Here is a 21034-nt window from a genome sequence, read left to right on the forward strand (position 1 = left end):
AGCCACACATTCGCGCGCACATCCGATGCTTCATCATATCTCTGGTAGGCAAGCACATGGCGGCCACATCCTGTTCACGGGGCGCTTGTGAGAAAAGAATACCCCGCCTTTTTTCGCTGAATGAAACCGGCAATGTCTCACAGTATACTCCTGTGATTTGAACTTTAAAAGCAGCAAGTTCACAAGAATATACTGCGAAATATCACACGATACTGGATAAATGCAGGCCTAGAAACCTCAAATCAAGCAAGCGCTGACAGAAGTTAACGAAAACCCACATGCTTCGATGGTGTCAGCGCGCGCCCAAGCCATTACGGGGTTGGCGCTTCAAAATGCTACCACCGTACGAAGGAACCACTTGGAACAAATGTCCATTCCTCAATCTGATTCTGACACAAAAGCTACCTTTTCTACTTAGTCAATTGTACCGTTTTCCACTAAACGCGCGTACCGCACACGACCGCCCGGTAAAAAGAAATTCAAGATGAAAATCTTTCTCAAAAAAAACCGCAACAGCGCACCCGCCACCATGAACAGAGGGTAAAACCACGCCAAGCCTACTCGGGTGTGCGTAAAATGCCGACCCGTCGAGATGACGCTTCTAGAAAAGAACAAACGCAACGTTTCTACTCTATTTTCCGGCCGTATTATTACAAATGTTAGCGTGGCCCTTTTTCGCGCTTATTTCTAACAACAATTTACTACCAAAATTTACACTTTTCCTAACTTAACCACAAATTTCCGACGCAGTCAACGCGACGCACGTCCGCTCACCTCGGCAACGAAAACGGAAGTACAGCATTTTTCGAGTAGCTGTCCGAAACGAAGACGCTGCAAATCGAGCACCCTACCCGCACTCGATTGTCCGTGGCATTTCCATATCGGCACGGTTAATCGCGAGCCCGTAGTTTTGACACGATCATTCGAGCAGTTTTTTATTGCTTTTCCGGTTTCTAGCAGCAACGAAAAAGATTGAAAATAAGATAATTTAAATTGAATGTTGTAAAAAAAAATTATGCATTTTGACTCTAAAAAATTGTTGAATTAATACGCGTAATTCTACTGCGTAAAATGCGCTTCCAAAATAACTTAATTTTTCGTGCAGGTGTTTACGGCGGTCCGAGCAGTTCGACCACTGTGCGTATTAAAAACGGCGGATGTTTTCACCTACAAACATTTCCGGATTTGATCCGCTCGTTCTAAACAATGTCCTTCTGAATGATTAATTTAAATTTATTCGTCAGTTTACGCTTATTGATAATCGTGATAAAACAATAAGTTAGTTTCGGTGCTATATAAAATAAAATAAACTTTGTTCTTCTGCAGCACGCATCCTTGCTGGCGTTCCTTGTGGGGGAAGCTGGTATGTGAATTCCGAGAAACGTACAGCAAAACGGCAGAATTGGAAGAAAATGCTTTGTGGAATGTAAAACCGATCGGTGTTTTTTTTTCTAACAACCCTACACTACTCTCCATTGCAGTACACTCGTGTCCATACCTCCGGCAGATAAAAGACGCACGCCATCGTGCATAAATTGTACCGACGTTACATGGCTACTGTGGCCCTTGTAACTATGGGATAGCGACTGAAAAATACAGACAAAAAACGAAACATTTGTATGGTTGCATTGCACCACCGAACGGAACTTGTGCGTTCGTGAAGCTCACCTTTGGCTGCGATGCTGGAAAACTAAACAGTCGAATTTTGCCGAAATCATCGGCACAAACAAGGAATTGTTCCTCACCGTCCTTGCACACACTGTTGATGTCCGTGCCGTCAAAGTTCTCCGGCCAGATGCCAATCGTTTCGAAGCTTACGGAACAGTTCTGGGTGGCCCATTCGAGGTTCTTCACCGTGCTTTGGCTCGTAATTTGACGGCAGAGTGTTGGATTCCCTGAAGGTAAAGAAAAAGATGGTTTTAGGACGACGAAAAGAGCGACTTTGGTGGAATTCGTACTCACAATATAATATTTCATAATCGCCCGAATTAGATCGCAAAATTTGACTGTCCTTTGACCAATCGAGATGTGATATGAAACTAGAATGACCCTGTGGAGAACAAAAAACAAAATCGAATCAAAATCTGCACAAAATTACCAACTAACATTCCACGCTTACCGAGCACTTTCCAATCTTGGAAAATCGATGCGCCACTTTCGTGCACTGATAGATGTAGATGCAGTTGTCTTTGGAACCGACTGCCAGCAGATTACCGTCCGGTGAGAACTGCAGGCACTGTATCACCTCCTGACCGTCGGTATACGTTGCCAACAGTTCTCGCGTCACTATGTCAAAGACGGACCAACGTCCACCGACCCCACCCGCCACAATCGCGTCACCCCCGTTCGCTATCTGTACCGAGTGTATCGGTTCGCCAATATCTTTACTCCACACGACCGAGTGCGATAGTGAGTCCCACAACTGCAGCAGCCTGTCCCGGCCACCGGTAACGAACTGGGCCACCTGCGGGTGCGTTGCCAGCGACCACAGTATATCCGTGTGACCCATCACGATCGGCACGAGGCTAAGCGTAAAGTCACCGGACAGGATGCAATTCTTCGTCGTGCCGATCAGCAGCTGAGACCCCTTGCCCTGTGCCACCACGCGTACCGCACCGAAATGTGCCTCTACGATCTGTTCCGCCTTCATGTGCAGCGCATCGTCGAACAGTAAGAGCAATCCGTCCTTACCGCCCGTCACGAAACCACCATTCCTTAATGCGCAAATCGTAAACACAGGCCCTTCGTGCACTTTCTTCAGAAACCGGCTAATAACGTTGGTGCCACGCTTCCAGACGGCCAAATTGCCACTGGAATCACCGGTCACGACATCGCCCGTCTGCGTGAACGATATCGCCGTCACGTACTTCGGCTTTTCGAAGCTCTCGAACACACCCATCCGCTTGTACAGCATGCCGTTCTGATCGAGCGACCAAAACGCGATATGATTCTTGCCGATCGTTATGATCTGCCCCTTGTCGAGCGGATGAAACTCGACCGCCACCACCGTATCGACGGAACACTTCGTTTCGGTAATCTTCCGTCCACCGTCCTTCTTCTGCCAGTCCCATATCGAGATGATTTTGTCCGGTGAATCGTCAATCGCTGCCAGAATGCTGCCACTGTCCGCCCGGCTAAACGAGAGACAATTGATCGCACCGGTAAATTCACCGCAGCCGATCATGTTTAGCGTAGCCAACGAGACGGAATTCCAGATAAGGATGTGTGGTAACGATTCACGCCCTTCGTGGCCACCGCACTGTCCACTAGCGACCAGCAGCTTGTTCGGATGTACGGCCAAACTTTTCACATCGTCCGTATGGCCGAGATAGTGACGCTGCGTATGTTCGTCCATGTTGTACAGGATGACAACGGCCGCGACAAAATAAACCATCTCGCCCGTCGGTAGTTGGTACAGATTCGAACGACAGTCCTTGCCCCGATAGCCGTACGCCCAATCGAGCCGTAAACGTCTGTTCGGGGCCGGTTGTACCTTCGTCAGTTCGTACGTGGACAGTTGTGCTTCGGGAATGTGTATGACGATCGGACGTCCGCTGATGTACAGCTTCACGTACTCGTCGTCTTCATTTTTGCGCTGCACGTATGGATGTGATTGACCCTGGCGGCTAGAATTGCCACTGAGATTCAGCAGTGATTTGGCCGAAAATCTCGACATGCTGCTGGGGATTAGGGGGAGAACAAAAGAAGAAAAAGGACACAACGTTAGTCATGGTGTTTTAAGATCAAGCAGCAATTAATTCCACGCAATAAATTCTTCCAGTTCGATAAGCATCCCGCGAGAATGCGAGATTTGCTGTTCATCAACCTTGATAAGATAAGCATTACGCTGATAAGCTCCATAAGACACACAAATCCGGCTCAAAGGCTACGGATCCGTACGCAAAAAAGCAAACGCACCTTCCACTGCTTCCGGTGCCGCTCGGGCTGCCAGGTGTGCTGATGAAATCCCCCGTCGAGGACCACCGCTTTCCCATGCCGGACGAGGAGAGCAGGGCATGGTGCGAATTGACGGGTGTGGCCGCATTCGGTTGCCTCGGTGATGGGGACGGTGCAGGTGAGATCGAATGGCTGCTCATCGAGTCGGAATGCAACGAACCGTTCGAGTAGTGGATGGCCTTTTGCGCGAGGTTCGGCTTCATGCGCGACGGTGAGCTGGTCACACGGGACGGTACCCGCCCGAAGCGTTTCTCCTCCACGGTAGAGTTCACTGGAAACATTAGAAACAAATGCGTAAACGATGATAAGGAATTTATCTACCGCCCCTGTGTTTTGGCGCCGGAATGCCGTAAATCGAAAAAAAAACACTTACGCCTCGTCAGGGTATTGCGGGAGAAGCGAAAACTTTTGCTGGATAAACTATTCGTCTGTACAGTGCCGGACACGTTATCACTGGCCGCATGATGCGCTCCTACTCCTGCACTCATACCACCGCCCATTCCGGCGGGCGTTCCGGTTCCACCACGGCCACTTCCACTCGTGCTGTTCTCGTAGCTGTTATCTATCGTGGCCAGGCGACGTAACACATCGGCCAGGGTGGACTTGAGACAAACGATCTCATCCTTGTGCTCCAGTACTTGCCGTTCGAGATCGTACACACGCTCGACTAGGCCGGCCTTTTCCGTTTCCAGCATTTCCTCTGCAAAGAAAAATAGGACCAGAAGAGAGAGAAAACAAAAAAACCGCTCGATTAGTTCAAGGGCACACTCATCTCGCAACTGACCTTGGGTGGATGGTCAATTATAGTAACACGTCAATAAAGAAAAGACGAATATCGGACAACACTTTACGCCATTCTTTGGAACCATTCATTTCATTCATCGTCTTCTTAGTGTCGGTTGATGCTGGCACGGGTTGCACTGCAGCCATTTCGACATATAGACAACCCCCTTGGTGGAGTGTCGATTGAGCAAATATTATCACCGGATCAGTGTTACACAACAAAAGTACACACTAGACTCTACATCTATGCAGAGATGCAATTTTCACACACTTCATCGTCCACCATAGTTCGCGACTGGGTCGAACCACCTCGATGCCGAAACACCGGTCACCAGGAGGAGATCACCGAAAACGGGGAACGAAAACAAAAACAGGACACACCGGTGCCCGCCGCGTGTGTAAATGACAGCTGTTTTTCACGTTGCCGTTTGCCGCACCGAAAGAAGTGGGAGAAATTGCTCACCCCAGGAGCAGCCGGACGTACTTCCCCAGTTTTCTGGGCGTCGAACATGCGCGCGTACTCAACTCTAATCAGTGCTACTACACTGTCCAACTGTGGCACTACACTGTGCAGGAGGCAAATGTTATGGAATTTCACTGTGATACCAGCAGTCGGGGGGTGTTTTGTTGCTGTTTGTGTGCTGCTTAGATAGACGCGTGGTGTGGGGTGGCAAAAGGAACCGAGCAGACCGGTGTTATGTTGTTGCGCTATTATCACCATCACCGGACTCCGGCACTCTATCTGCACTGCACAATCACGCTGTTACACCACTATCTCTCACCTGTGAGACAGTGGGAAGAAACCGTTTGACCGTTTTGGTGTAGGTGGCCAGCATGGACTATCTTTTTATTTTTTGTGGAGGTAGACATTGACAAAAAATTACACACATTTATCAATTTCAGAAGGATGCTGGATTTGGTATAACAGCACTCAATCAACTCGTACAAAATCGACTACTTACCCGAAAATTCATGCAAATTTTTGTATGACTTTTGCACTTGGCTGTTGCTGTTGTTAACGGTGGCCGTGGACTGTGTCATCTCCAGTACCTGTTCGTCCACCTCCTCCACACTGGTGGACATGATGTGATGATGATGATGGTGATGATACTGTTGTTGTTGTTGTTGTTGCTGAACCGGTACGGTGGAACTTTTTAAAACATCCCCATCCCCACCAACCGTAGCAGGCGTTTCCTGCTCCGTTTCGTTGCTCATCGTTACGAGCGTAAAGTGTCTTGTTGGTTCTAGCTTTGAACAACAGAAAAACACACACGGTAAACACACAAACACGTTTTTCAAAACTAAATTGTGAGCCTATCGGATTGTTAACCGTGTGTCGATAGATAAACTTTGAAGGTTGATGTTACAGGCGAGTTTTTTTTGTGTGTTCGTTCGTTCTTCAATTTCAAACTGGCCCTTGATGATGGATGGAACCGTACGTTCTGTAGCCACTACTATCGCTACCATCGAAACGCGATGTAACCGGCAAAAAGGTAACTTTGATGGATGGGCAGTAGCAGCAGCAGCAGTTTCACACGCGTTTGTTGATTTCGCTATTATTTAAAGCGCTCGGTTTTTGATAATTGTTGTTGTTGTTGCTTTCCACCCCTATTAGTTAGCACACGCCGGTAACCGGACGCAACCTTTCGATGGATTGTTTGCTTTCGTCTAACTCGTTCCTTTGCCGGGTCGGAAAACGATTCCTCCTTCCAGTACGTACGAAACCGGGAACAGTCGGGTCTATATGGGATGATGTTTCAGCTAATTCACACATCGAATGACATCATTGTATCGCCAAACATGGGGACCGTGTTGGAACCATCATCATCATCATTATCATCATCATCCGTTTTCGTCCCGCTTGCGATGTGCTTTCTCGCTCAGCTTATTCTCAGGTTACTCCCGCCGCAGAGTAGCTAGCTCGTGAGCTTTCCGGTGGACATTTTCCACCTTCTTCTCTAGAAGGCGTATCTTCTTCTGCTTACCGTACGCGATAAACCGCACACACCGGCAAAACAATCATAAAATGCCAAACCGTCTACGTGTCTCAGGGTAGGGGTGTGAATATTAATGCGGTTTTTTTTTCTGCTATCCCTCTTGATGCATGCGACGTTCAGGCGCAAGAAACGGCTATTAATAATGAGCGTGAACTTGCGTACGAGATAACATCACGACTTTTGGGCACGTTCGTGTACGTTTTTCGCTTCGTTGAGGGTTTTGATGATAACGCCGAACTTCTGACACGGTGGGGTTTTGTTATTGTTTAGATAACCGCTTGGCAGTACGCGGAGCAACGCAGAATCATTCCATACACAGAACGTTTGGTGCATCACCACCGGACGAAACCGATCGATCGAACTGCACAAGAACGAGTGAAGCTCCAACATCCAGCAGCTGCTTTTGCTCCAGTTTTGTCACGTCACAAGAAAATTAAGTAGCTCACAGTTTCCCATGCTTAATGAAATGCTCTTCTCCTGCTGCTCGAGATGAGACCGGCCAGTTCTTTTCGTTGCGTCCTCTGGTGTTTTTTTTTTCTCTCTATACAGTTTGTGCCGGAACGGGGTGGTAGCTTGTGGCACAGTTTTGCTTTCCTTTCACAGTTTGTACGCGGTGGCAGCCGTTCGTGTACCGTTACCGGTATTTGGAGCTCTCCGGAACGCACGAGACACCTTCTTCCCTCTGGGTTTTGCTGCGCGTGAGAGCACCGAATCTATCACCTTCTCTGCGGAATTCGGTATAATATGGTTTATTTTTTCGTCTGTTATTAGTTTCGGCTATTTCTTTTCGTGTTTCTTTATATTTTTTTTTTTTGGCAGAAAAGCCACCTACCGATATCGGGATTTACCACCACCTTTGCTGCTGCTGCTGCTGGGCACACGCAGCCGGAATGTCGTATGGTTTTGCGGAAAGTGGGACAACTGTGCCGTTTTCCAGCGACATTCCAGTTTCCTTTCCCAGGGAGAGGTGGTGCAAAACGGAAGAAGAAAACAAAAAGGCCACCCCACAGAACAATGAAGCGGCAATTGTTCGAGCTTTCGAAATTGCAACCAAAACGTCAGCTTAAAGCTTGGCCTGCCACGATCAACTTGGTAAACATTCGCGTTACGATGCGGTTTGTGTTGTCACCAAATATTTACACTTAACACGCGTCGGTTTCGCTTAATTGAAGTCCACTGTTTTGTGTGTGTGCCTCACTAGGTATAGCGTTTGTACACTTTGAATGAATACTTCTCGACTTTGTGGACGGACCCCGCTTTTGTCACGCAAATTTGCACACATCAAGTACAAGTGTAGCGACACACTCTTGTTTCGCCCCTTTAGCTACTATAAGCAGGGATGAAATTGATCTTATGCTAACGGAAACACACAGCTTTTGCCACACTCCATGATGGTTTCTAAGCGCACGAGACGGTACCCTTCCGCTTGACAGGTTATTTTGCTGAGACTGGGACCCCGTGTACGCGCAGCTAAAAATCGCGATGGTTTAGGAGAAATGCACACAGCGAGTGCAACAGTCGCCGTTCCCTAGAAATTAGAGATGAACGGCGGATCACACAAACACCAGCACGCCCGCTTTGCTATCCGAAAGGTAGTGTGTGTAGCAGTGTAGCAACGCACCTTGTATTGTTATTACTCACACCGGTAAATGGGAACCATTTCTCGTGTTGCTTTTCCCTACCTGTGCTGCCTGTGCGGGAAAGAGAGCGCGCACTAAAGGGTTTCTCACTTTGTTTTCTTTTTTTTTATAACGCACCATATGACATTTTCTGATGACTACCCCTAAAGAACAGGTGGCATTTGACCGTTAGCATATTTAAAATGCGGGTGTTTCAACCCCTAACGTTGTTTGGCGCCAGAAATGCGTTACTCGTTGTTTTTTTCAGGTTCGTCGTTTACAACCTTTCAACTTTCATCACGTGACTTTGTTATCCATAAAAGTCGCGGTGTATATTGAGCGCGCAGCACGTTTCCGAGTGCTGCGATCTCCTTGATTCAGTCAAGGATTTTGTCAAGGATGTAATAACTACGAAAGTAGCTGCAAATACTTACCTAACGATCGCACTCGATGATACTTTATCATCTGGTTGGCGTACGGGTAATGATGTTTCCGAGTATTGTGTACAGGATCCCCAAAGGAGCGTACCACTGCCAAGATCCAGATTGCTCCAGAAGGATGTACGAAGGTTACAAGGTTCACACACTATTTAGACCAACCGCTAGTAATTGAGGTCACCGAAAAAATGTGTGCACACGGTCGTGTCGGATGAACAGTTCTGGTCGCACGATCGCTCAATGTATCCCGCTGCACGCTGATGTTGGTTGATCGTTGGCCACTACTACTGCGCGCGCACACACTGCCCATAACGGCCCCACGGTTCAAGCCTGCTGCTGGAGAGGTGTATGTATTTATGGTTGAATTGAACCTCTTTCCAAAAACGGTATTGAGCGAAAACCCGAAACCCCTTTTACTTAGTTTCCCCCTCGTAACTCAAATCCCTCCCAAAAAATCCTCGCCTACGGCGCACCACCCGTGGCACGGGTGTTGAATGAATTGGTTAGCCAATTTGGCACACACAGCATACGTGTGTCGAACGAGACGAGATGTGATCGTTTGTTTTGTGCGAGTAATCTTTCTTTCTCACTCCCTGTCTTGCCGGTATCAATACCGCCACCGATCCTCACGCACCGATGACCTTTCGGGCGCTTGTACGTCTTGGAAGGTGCTTCACGCGCCACCGGACGTCTTTGGTGATGTCAAGGTTAAGGGTCTGGCCAATGTTTACTTTAGCGGGGCGCGATAGCGTACCGAGCTTCATCACTTTGAGAAGCGAGTGAGAGAGATTAGTTTGATGTCACCGTTTTTATTGATCTTCAACAAATTCTACCGGTTTATTACAAGTCGCTTTGAAACAATTACAATGTTACGCATGGTTTTAGTCGTTAAGATGTTTGTGGACACTTTGATGACCAATAAAGCATAATTGACGTAATTGAATGTTTCGGTACGCCCATCCATTCGTCATCAGCATCGAAAAGGGTACCTTAAGTGCGTCTCTTCTTTTTGACGATCTTGATCTTTATAATAAAGCAACAAGCATCTCCGTTCTCGCTCGCCAGCTTCCATTTGATGTCGTAATCTTGCTGTGGGAAAAAGTTAAATTGTCTTGATAGTCCCCTGAATGTATCCGAAAAATATGAAGTCAGAGTTACCTACCAGAAAATACCCCTTCTTAATAGGCATTGCATAGGTGTACGTTTGGCGATTACCGGAAACCACCGGGCAATTTGTATGTTTACAGGCAGTTGTATCCATGTCAACGTAGGGCAAATCATATAGAGGTCTAGTCCAGGAGACATCAGCAGTTAGCTCGTTGGCATTGAAGTCTAGTTTGGGAAAATATCATTAAAACAAGCGAAAACAAATCTGGCTACATTCTGACGTACTTGGCGTAAAATCGAATGTTATGCTCACATTCGTTCCACGGTATACGAGGCAGGGATTTCCTTCCGCAGCTTCCGGACATGGTCTGTACGAAACCTCATGGATTGTACATTTTTCTATAGGTTATCAAGTGACAAATCCATTAGCAGACGTTTATGGAAAAATGAGATTGATGTGCACTATCTACCTGTACTTTTATCAGGACATTTCTGGAAACTAACTACTTCGGCAGAAGCTGTATGGAGAACCAGTGCCAGTAGCACGAAGGACACAACCGTTTGCAAGCACTTCATTTTCACTCAACGATGTCGCTGTTGATGGTGGAAGCTATCGCCAACGACTGGCGAAAAACAGCCTTGCTGATCATCAGTGCCAACTCATGGCGTCGCTCATCTCGAACAGATACGTAGCAATTTCGATGACTTCTTCTGTGTCTGGAAAAGGAAACAACTATCTTTCCAAACTTCTTTCTTCAAATTTCTCCGAGTTTTCCACTTCAACTTGAAAAGAATTAAACAAATGGCTCCAATTTCTCGTTTCTCCAACATACCGTTGATCGTTGTTTTTACCACGAAAAAGAATCTTTTGTGGTGGCACAATGCATTATTTTATAACGGAGAGAAGATCATTCAAGTCTACCTCTTCTTCTTGACGTAACGATCTATTGGGTAATCTCTGCAATAACTAGCATACTGGACTAATTTGTACTGCGTAGCCAGAGATCCTTGCTAAGGAGGAATGATCAGTGGCGTTACCTACGCCGTCTACTACACTAAGGAGTTGCACACCACTAAGCCTTTTTCTGTTTCGGATCAAGATGTGATAATTGGTTCGTTGTTCATACGCGTGCGAACGATCCATCTTTCCCCCTCTCTCTGTTTTGCCGTATCAACACCTCCACCGATCCTCACGCATCGACGATCTTCCAAGATGTCAAGGTTAAGGGTCTTGTGAATGTTTACTTTAGCCGGACGCGATGAAGTACATCAATGCGATAGCGTACCGAGCTTCATCGCTCTCAAAAGGAAGGAAGAGAGAGATTAGTTGAATGCAACCATTTTTATTGATCTTCAACAAATTACACCGGTTTATTACATGGTTTGGAGCAATTACAGTCTACCTTTTTGTTCTAGTCGTTAAAATGGACACTTTAACGTCCAATAAAGCATGATCAGAGTTAATTGAATTATCCGGTACGCCCAACCATTCGTCATCAGCATCGAAAAGGGTACCTTAAGTGCGCTTCTTCTTTCTTGTGATGTTGATCTGTACAATAAGGCAGCAGGAATCTTTGTTCTCGCTCGTCAGCTTCCATTTGACGTCGTAATGTTGCTGTGGGAAGAAGTTTAGTAAGTCGTCATGATGGACCCGTGAATGGTTTGATCTATATGCTGTAAATCCGAAGTCTGAGATCTGACTTACCGGAGGATACTCCTTCTTAATGGGCAAATCGTAAACGTACGTTTGACGATTACCGGAAGACACCGGACAATTTGTATGTTTGCAGGCAGCCGTATCCATGCCAATGAAGGGTAAATCAAAGTTGGGTCTAGTCCAGGACACATCAGCAGTTAGCTCATTGGCAGCGAAGTCTAGTGAACAAATTGGGAAATTATGATTAATACAAGGGCAAAAATAATTTGGCCATATTTTGACGTACTTGGCGTAAAATCGAATGTTATGCTAACATTCGTTCCACGGTATACGGTGCAGGCAGTTCCTTCCGCAGCTTCCGTACAAGGTGTGATCGAGACCTCATGGATTGTACATTTTTCTATGGTTATCAAGTAGAAAATCAATCAACCAGAAACTTCTTTCAGAATACGATATCTACCTTCACCAGGACATTTCTGGAAGTTCACTACTTCGCCAGAAGCCAAATGCAGGCACAGTGCTAGCAGCACGACGGACACAACCATTCGAAAGCACTTCATTTTCACTCAAAACTAGACGACGTCGCTGTTACTGCTGGAAGCAATCGCTAACGACTAAAGAGCAGCAGACATATGGTGGCGTTCTACCCGAACAGATAAGTTGTCTGTTCCGATGAATGGACTGTGTTTTTGCTTTCCTATTATCAACATCGAGCTGCAACGCAGCCGCTAATCGCTTGCGTTTAATCTAATGAGGTCTTACGAGCAATTCCGATGACGATGTGTGTCCGGTAGCATTCAGCCCGACTTTACTTACTTTTGTAAGGTCAATGTTCTGACCATATCGCCTGAACAGGGAAAAGAATTGGGTCTTTGAATGCTGTTCCTAAGAATTACAATACCAACTAAGCAAATACATGTGTGATATTAATCAAGTAATTCAAATGGACCGCTAAAGGTTTGTTTCAAAGATTAATGAGATTTAATTTCGTAATTCTCTAGTCACTGGATGGGGTGATAGGCGTACGTCCACCAAATGTCCAGTACGAGGTTTTGATTTCCAATAGCACCACCCCCGATTTTGCTTAATCTCTTCCACCGAGAACACTGTCACACGATGTCTAAAAAAAAATACTTGTTTGCTTGTTTCAGTTCTTTGGCTCACGTCACTACGTACGATCACGCGGCTTAAACGATGCAGAGCGTCGTATCGCGACACAGCGATATTTGCGCCTCCTGGAGAATCCTCAGTCTCGGCCCGAGTGGTATGCCCATCTTTTGTAGCCTTTCCTCGCCCAGGTACGGCAGCTCGATCATACCGACACGTTCACTCTCGAAAATGGGTGCATATTTCTGTAAGCATTCAATCGATCGAGTAGTTAGCAAAGGTCTACATCACCGGAAGCACTCGGCGTCTCCCTTACCTCATAGCCAAGTTTTTTGAGAAACAGTTTCATCAGCGGTGGATCTTCGCCGAAAAATTTAGTCAACTTCTTCACACGCTTCGGGTTGGTCAGGTTGATCGGTTCACGTGCGGATGCATTGGCCCCATTACCGCTACTGTTTAGCGGCAGGTTGTGCATCGATTGTGAGCGCAACAGGGCCAAATCGTTACGCAACTCTTCCAGTTCCTGTGACACCAGGTGCTGCGAACGCATCTCCGACGAAAGGTGTGCCACACTGCGTGCTAGCGTGACTACGTGTGATTCCAACCGTTGGAATCGTTTGTTGATGCCTTTGATATCACGCACCTTGCGACGCTCGTCTAATCTTCGCCGGTCACGAATTGGTCGGCCACTGATCGAGCTGGACGGTAGCGAAGACATGCTGCCATGCCGTCGACGTCTGTTTGCCCGTAGCGTTGACTCGTTCGTGGCCATACGATTGCCCAACATTTTCAGCACCTCACTATACATCGTCTCGAGCCCTTCGAGCTGGTTGCGAATTTGCTGCAAACCGCCACCATCCGTTTCCGACTCTGATACCGATTGGGCACCATCCCAGGGACCGCCGAGCAGTGATTCGAGATCGAGCGATCGCGTCGTATTGGTGACGGAGGCAACATCCGTATCTAACCCGAACACTGTGGGAAAGGAACAGAGTTTTTGAATGGACATTTTAAAAGGTGTAGACATGCATACTACTTACGATGCTTTTTCAAGGCATTCTGCTCGTGCTTCTTGTTGCTGGAGAGCTTCAAATGGTTCATGTAGTTCTGTATCGTGTTGGGCGATGGTTGCCCCTTTGAAGGACCGATTGGTTGGGGGTTTTTACTTGCCCGGTTGTACGTATCCGTGCCGTACTCTTGCTTTTGCAACTTGGTAGTGTTATTGTTGGGCTTCGTCTGGATATTGCTACTACCCGGACCCGCACCTTGGTTGTATGCCTCATGTGGGGAGAGCGGTGGCAACGGTGGAGACATTGATGAGGCACTCTCGGACATCGTACTCTCCGGACGAAGATTCATCGATTTCATACCCGGTTCAAGAATGTTGCGCAGCTCCACATCAACTACATCGATCTGCAAAAGTCGTACAACGCCTATTAGAATTAAGAATCTCGAAAGAGGGGTTAAAGAACACTTACCCATTCACCGTCTGATTTGACTTTGCTCTTCTCCATTACGGCGTCGGCACTAGCAGTAGCCATAGATGAACTGCCACGTCCAGAATCGATGTTGGACGAATGATTACCATTCTTATCGTATGCACCCGCATCATGTGACTCTCCGGTAGAGATGTTAACCGACGATCCACTGTTAATGTCTACCGAAATGGTGTGCTTTTGCATACCGATCTCACCCTGATGGTGAAGATGGTGATGATGATGTAGATGGCTTGTACTTTGATCTCCAACCGTCACCGTCGTGTTGTAGGACGATGTTTGAATGTTGGAGCTGGAACTAGCACCCTCCAGTGCTGCTCGCTGTTTAGCGTTATGAAGGGCCTGCTGGTACGACATGTGATGTTGCTGCTGTAGATGCTGCTGCTGCTGCTGCTGCTGTTGTGCGTGATTGTGGCGATAGTTTTGGATGTAAGCAGGTTGCTGTGTGTTTGATCGGCTAGTCTGCATTCCTCCCGCCTGACTTTGGCTAGCCCCATTCGGTACCGATTGATTCGTTTGCCGACTAACACTGTGCTGCCGAAATCCACCATCATCACTATCCGTGCCGTCGACCGGAGCCGGCAACATACTGACCACGTGCTGCGCGTTACGGTTCGACTGTTCGACACCGATATTTAGCTGTGGCTGTGAGAGAGCTTTCGAGCCAGTAAAACCTTCGGCCGGATCGGAGAACTTCTTGTGATAGTACAGTGGGGAATTGCTTTGGCTGCTGGACGGCCACACGTTTAGGTTAGACTGTGCCTGCAGCAAGTTATTATCGGACGCTGAGCTGTACATATACGATCCGGTCTGATTATTGCCACCATGTTGTTGTTGTTGTTGTTGCTGCTGACTGCTTGATTGACCCTGCTCCAAGTTCGACTGATGACCGTGCAGCATTGAGGTTACGTTGTTTAGCTCATCGCTTTGTTCGTTCGCATCCTTCTTGAACTTGGACGAGATGAGATCCTTCAGGGTATGATAAGTCTTGGTGACGGATTTCTTCACCGTGGTAGAATCTTTCTCCCGCTGGGAGAAGCTACCATCCCGATCGGCAAGTGCTGTCACATCTTCCGGAAAGCGCACGATCGTACGTGGCATAGAACCAGACACGGCCGTATGTATTACGTCCATCTGTGGTTGATTCTACAAGAGAGAAATTTAATGTAATAATAAGCAAAATTGATAGCGTATTACAAACACGATTACTTACCCATGCTTGTGTCTGCTTCACTGGCAGATCAGGTCCTATTGCAGACGTTGCGGATCGATTTAAGAGTGCCGGAATGCTAGTATTCCTATTATCCTGCATAAGCGGTATTTTGGAGGAATTTTTGTTCGATGACAGTATCAATTCCCGTTCGATCTGTAACAGCAAGACGTGAAGGTGATCAGTTCCAAAACAAAAATGCGTGTGTTGCTTGTGACACCTTACCGGAAACTTGGAGGAATGTGTACGAAGCGGTGTGGCCAGTACGTGTGCCTCCGTCGATGCCGTCCCCGGTATGCTGGAGTGATGATCGTGCTGCATACCGTACGCACCGAGCGGTTGTGGCGGCATTCTGTACGGTGGATTCATGCAATTCACTAACGCGTTCAGTCTTTCGGGTGAAAAATAGTGCGCATCAATCGCTGCTACACGGCGAAGAACCCAAAAGAAAGGAAGGAAAAGCACGATTAAAAGCACGTTTAAAGCAGGGAACATGATGGAACATGAACATGCATGATGTGGTTGTGTTGTGTGCGTTTTGTTGTGGCGTACACCATGGGAGCGTACTGTGCGTGAGAATTGGCGATATGGCTGCCGTGCGCCTGTACGACGGAGACGCTCTTGTGCCACACCAGGCAAAAGGTTAAAACAACTGTTTTGACGATGGTTTCAAATTAAAGATCATCAAGCATTTTTTTTTTTGCTGCTTCTGTTACAACTACCATTGGCTGCCACATGGTTGTGGTTATGGTGACTGCTATGATGATGATTACGATGTCCCCGCTGATTTTTAATCTGTCTTAACGTTTTAACGCGCATCTTGCTTTTTTCGTTGTTGTTGTTGTTGTACTCGATCGGAAATTACTAGCCACGGGAATCACGATAACAACACTCGAAACAGGGAACACACTCAGGGAACAGAGCAAAAAATAAAAAAACAGGCAGCTTTAAAGCGCACAAAGTGGAGCGGCATTCCAACGACATCCAATTACGCGGGTGAGCTAATTTCGAATAAATTTTCGTGCGAACAACGTCACCGGCGCTATTAATCACTCGTATTCAACTGATTCGTCCCGGGCGGGGGTACACAGACAATCATAATTGACCCTGGGAACGCGATGCCACTTTCGAACGCACTGATTTGAGACTTCTTTTTTTTCGGGGTCGATCTTTCAAACTGATCACTAAGTACGATCGGTGTTTTTTTTTTTGGATAATGTTTGAAACTGATATTAAACTAAATTCTTCCACACTTTCGATAGTGCTTCCAATGAAGCAGCAACTCGTGTGCTGTTGCCCCGGTTAAGGTTCGTACTGTAATAGTCTGCCCGCGGTCACGGAACGGCCACGGTACTGGCAAGATGTGGCACTGTGAAAATGTGACGTGAAGGGTAAGTTAGGGCGCAAACGCTGTTCCACTACAGTTGAGCTTATCCTCTCTTCCACCACCAAGTCCAAGAACGTGCGAGTAAAATGACTGGCGAAACATGGAAAAGGGGGAAAAACAACATGAGCTGTGAAGGAACCCTTTTTCCCAAAAAGGAAGCAAACCAACAAACAGACTCACTCGGCTCAATCTAACCAACGCCATTCGTTTGCTGCCGTACGCCTCTTCCCCCTTGTTTCACGTCAAACAATTGATTTAAATTTCACATTCCAGTGATTTTGATGTAGGAAAAGTTATTAAACAGAAGCACTTCGTGGTATCTTCTTTTGCAAGGTGTGGGGGTGCGGCGGTTTGGGGGGAGGGGGGGGGGGGGGGTATGAAACGGAGCCGGCGGAATCTGAAGAACCACTAGCCAGCGATGGAAGCGGAGCGAAAAAGATGGTGGGATTAATAGGACGACGAACCGTGTGCCCGGTGCCAGAGAGCAGGCAAGTATGCGAACCGTTCCCAGCATTGTACACGGCTTTCCCTTCCCTGACGCGCCTGATAATTATGTAGCCCCGGTTTCGTTTCCTGCCACCGTACTGCCTGGTGTGGGTGAGAGCGATCGTTTCGCCAAGATCTCCGACCCAGAGACGACCCAGACGGACGGCAGGCTCGCTGTGGAGTGCGCAAATATGGAAGACACGTACGGTGAGGTTAGTCGCTTGTTGTGGTTAGTCTGTTTTGTTGGGGATATTCGTTTTCTGGTTTTTTCTGCACAACCAAGAAAGGGGGGAGTAGTCCACACTCAACCACAGTTCACATCCGGTATGCATAATCCCAGGGTCATCGGATTCGGGAATCGGGAATGGTTACTTCTCTTGCATATTTTGTTGCACACGACAAAACACTGGAGTTCCTAATTCCAGGAACTTCAACTTTGGGGTCTGTAGGGCCAAACATTAATCACAAAACTTCGATCGCGCTGGACTCAACAAGCGCTCAACGAGGTTAATAAACCAATATCACAAAGGGATCGCTACAGAGATCGCTCGTCAGCTGCCATCGTCAAGTCACTTTGGGAAGCGAAGCGCACGAGGAATATATTTATTGGTCGCTCAAAAGGCTCACTATTTTTCCACTTTTAAGGCACACACACACGTCTCCGGGCACATACACAAAACTTCGCACGCGGATGGTTCCGTCACGCAGTGTTGAGTTTGGTTAACGGCCGCTACACCATTCTGTATACCTTCTGTTCTGCGGTTCCTGGTTTCTTGCAGACCAGTTGTGTACGGGTGAAGACACTTTTATCGGTTCTCGATATTTCAACACATCAAAACGCACAGAGCCTCTGTTGTTTTTTTGAAGACCTATTGAAGACTAACTTATAGATAGAGCAATGGCCACTATACCCCATATGTCACGTTCACGTTGGCACACTGATGCAGACGGCGGTAAGAAGTCGAGCAGAATCGCCACGTTTAGTTGCGTTGTTGCTTGATCCAAGAAAAAAAAGGATGGCGGCCACCAAGTTAATCTAGGCTGCAAGGTTTACAAACGATCGAAGCACAACACAACGAACCTAACACGTTTCTCGTTCATCCCGATCTCGATCGGTCGATAGGTACACGGCAAATAAGGCTGAACCTGCCGAGGGATTAGAACGTGCTGGCAGCAGGCGCGGACTCTGACTTGATCTTCGGCGCGGAAATGGACGCAACAGGTTTTCGTTCGCGTTTTTTCTCGTTTCTTTCGAACGTTTTCCCTCTCCCTCTCTGTTTTGCTACAAAAAGGGGACAGGGTGCGATGGAATGAAGCATCTACGAAACCAGGTGTAACGGTTCCCTGGGTCGGGCAATGGCGTTCCCGGTGTGTTAGTGTTAGCTGCTCCGGTCGGACGTTTGTATGTTTTGGTGAGCATGTTTTATGCTTGTTTATGCTGGCACGCGCGTGAACATGAATGGAAGTGAGAAGCGGGCAGGTTGGTTGAAGCTGTAACGACACTACCACCTGCAGATGGCTCTGATGGGATTCGGGTTACGGACTCTGGTTTGTCGCTATAACGAACCTTTTCACCATCTCATAGGGTCTCTTAAAAACACAGGTTGACAGATCACTATTTCACCCTAATACTCACCACCTAATAACTGCTTGTAATTCAAGTTCTTCGGCGATATGGGTTAAAGAACGGCAGACAGACACAGACACCTACTGTGCTCACTTGCCCATGAGTCAGACCAGGCGGATTAAGAATGAATCGATACTTTACACCATCGTTCGCCACTTTACGCACCCAAACCAGGTGTTGGAACGGTGGGCAATAAAACTCCTCACGTAGAATGGTGTGTTTGTGAGGCATCGTGAAGAAAAGACCGCGATCGCGGATTCTCCCCAACCATTGTAAGTGCGCGCGTTTGTGTGTGAGTGGAGTTGCGTATCGTAAAGGTAAGAAAGAGCAGCAAAAAAAACGACACAAAACAGAGATACCATATACATGGAGCATAAAAAAATATGCTCTGCTCAGTGAAAAAGACTATAGGTGAGATGGGAAAACATATTCAGTACGTAGATAACTGATGGGATGAGTACCGTTTCATCGCAATCAGCTCGTTTTGCTCGTTTGTGCATCATTTGCAACCAGGCAACAGGTTTGTTGGCTTCTGTACCGTCGTTTCTTCGTTCGACATGGAATTGAGTACACTGCACGTTATGATCGTCTAGCCCAGATTCATTTAATTCGTTCCGGAGCATCCATTGATGGTTGGAGTTTATTTATTTCACCAGACGTTAAGAGACAACTCGTATGAATAGATAAGCACAAAAAAGTGTGAATAATAAGAAAATACGATGGATATTTGAATGATAATTTAGCTTTGTTTGCTTTAAATTTACAATGGAATTGATTATCAGGTGCTAGTAAATAAAAGAAAAATAAGAAATGATTTATTTTATTAAAGCTAAAACAGATAAGCTGTTTGTATCATAAAATGAACATGAATATATGATGTTATACAAACTTGAAAATAACAATCAATAGTTTGATTAACATTCTTACTGTCAAGATATCCATAGATCTCTCCGCTTATCTAGAACTCTTTATATTTCACTAATACCGTTCGTAATGAAAACATTACGTATGGCCTTGTGTCGCGGCTTACCCCGTCACTAAACGCTTAGCAATTGTCGCGTTTGGGGACGCGACGCCTTAGCTTTTTTTGAGTAAATTTGCAAAATTTTTAAAATTGATTTATTTTAATGCCAATTGGTTGAAAAAAGTTTCTTTTCACCCAAATAATGCTTCAATTAAAAAACAGAATAAAAAATTATAAAATAATTAAAAAATTATAAAAATTTGAAAATTTCATAAGTCTCATTTTTGCGCCAAGTTTTGCCTATAACTCGGTCGGAATCCAACACATCGCCAATCTTTAACCTGTGGTCGATAGATGACACCAATGGCTACATTTTCTTCTTGGACGGGCATGCCCTAAGATGTATGTGCCAGAAGTTATTCGAGGAACCAAGTTCCTTACCCTGTTTGAGAAAATGTAAAATTTTCCTCATTTTTGAGCAATGTAGCAAAAATTTTAAATGTGATATATTTTGATGGGAATTTGTTGCACTAAGTTTCTTTTCACTTAAATAGTGCTTTAAATTAAAAAAAGAATAAAAAATCAGAAAAAAATTTCAAAAAAATTTTCCACTCGAAAATTTCATAAGGCTTACCCCTTACGATTTTTTTGGGAAATTTTGCAAAAAAAATTAAATTGATTTATTTTAATGCCAATTGGTTGCGATAAGTTACTTTTCGCTCAAATAATGTTTTCAACAAAAAAAAGAATAAAAAATTTCAAAAAAATTTTCTACTCGAAAATTTCATAAGGCTTACCCCTTACGATTTTTTTGGGAAATTTTGCAAAAAAAATTAAATTGTTTTATTTTAATGCCAATGGGTTGCAATGAGTTTCTTTTCACTCTAATAATGCTTAAAATAAAAAAAAGAATGAAAAATAATAAAAAAATCAAAAAATTAAAAAAAAAAAGTAGATTTTCCTCATTTTTGCACCAAATTTTGCCTATAACTCGGTCAGTATCCAACGAATCGCCAATCTTTAACCTGTGGTCGATAGATGGCACCAATGGCTACATTTTCTTCTTGGAGAGCCATGCCCTCAGATGTCTGTGCCAGAAGTTATTCGAGGAACCAAGTTCCAAACCCTGTTTCCTTACCCTGTTTGAGAAAATGTAAAATTTTCCTCATTTTTGAGCAATGTAGCAAAAATTTTAAATGT

General features: G+C 45.9%; 3 protein-coding genes across 7 annotated transcripts; all 3 read right to left on the reverse strand.

Annotated features, from left to right (window-relative positions):
• Window positions 1–1212: 1212 nt before the first annotated feature.
• LOC125769357 (echinoderm microtubule-associated protein-like 2) lies at window positions 1213–8309 on the reverse strand. The gene is made up of 7 exons (XM_049438039.1): window positions 5703–8309; window positions 4331–4657; window positions 3919–4228; window positions 2120–3677; window positions 1963–2050; window positions 1669–1895; window positions 1213–1586 (listed from the first exon to the last, which is right to left on the reverse strand). The coding sequence occupies exons 1-7, from the start codon at window positions 5953–5955 to the stop codon at window positions 1461–1463; spliced, it is 2889 nt and encodes a 962-aa protein (XP_049293996.1). The 5' UTR covers window positions 5956–8309; the 3' UTR covers window positions 1213–1460.
• A 1277-nt stretch (window positions 8310–9586) lies between these two features.
• LOC125769373 (MD-2-related lipid-recognition protein-like) lies at window positions 9587–12186 on the reverse strand. 3 transcript variants are annotated; one of them, XM_049438069.1, is made up of 4 exons: window positions 12018–12184; window positions 10186–10299; window positions 9956–10125; window positions 9587–9882 (listed from the first exon to the last, which is right to left on the reverse strand). In XM_049438069.1, the coding sequence occupies exons 1-4, from the start codon at window positions 12115–12117 to the stop codon at window positions 9784–9786; spliced, it is 483 nt and encodes a 160-aa protein (XP_049294026.1). In that variant the 5' UTR covers window positions 12118–12184; the 3' UTR covers window positions 9587–9783. The 3 variants fall into 3 exon arrangements, with proteins under 3 accessions (XP_049294026.1, XP_049294024.1, XP_049294025.1); XM_049438067.1 differs by lacking the exon at window positions 12018–12184 and adding an exon at window positions 10371–10480; XM_049438068.1 differs by lacking the exons at window positions 9587–9882; window positions 9956–10125; window positions 10186–10299 and adding exons at window positions 11224–11515; window positions 11606–11775; window positions 11844–11957 and having other exon boundaries at window positions 12018–12186.
• Window positions 12187–12515: 329 nt separating this feature from the next.
• On the reverse strand, window positions 12516–19081 carry LOC125769358 (heat shock protein DDB_G0288861-like). 3 transcript variants are annotated; one of them, XM_049438041.1, is made up of 7 exons: window positions 16093–16536; window positions 15596–15795; window positions 15374–15526; window positions 14143–15306; window positions 13705–14077; window positions 12981–13639; window positions 12516–12909 (listed from the first exon to the last, which is right to left on the reverse strand). In XM_049438041.1, the coding sequence occupies exons 1-7, from the start codon at window positions 16187–16189 to the stop codon at window positions 12745–12747; spliced, it is 2811 nt and encodes a 936-aa protein (XP_049293998.1). In that variant the 5' UTR covers window positions 16190–16536; the 3' UTR covers window positions 12516–12744. The 3 variants fall into 3 exon arrangements, with proteins under 3 accessions (XP_049293998.1, XP_049293999.1, XP_049293997.1); XM_049438042.1 differs by lacking the exon at window positions 16093–16536 and adding an exon at window positions 18880–19081 and having other exon boundaries at window positions 15374–15795; XM_049438040.1 differs by having other exon boundaries at window positions 15374–15795; window positions 16093–16538.
• Between the last annotated feature and the right edge of the window lie 1953 nt (window positions 19082–21034).

This window comes from Anopheles funestus, chromosome 3RL (assembly GCF_943734845.2).
Source record: "Anopheles funestus chromosome 3RL, idAnoFuneDA-416_04, whole genome shotgun sequence".
NCBI classification, from domain to species: Eukaryota; Metazoa; Arthropoda; class Insecta; order Diptera; family Culicidae; genus Anopheles; species Anopheles funestus.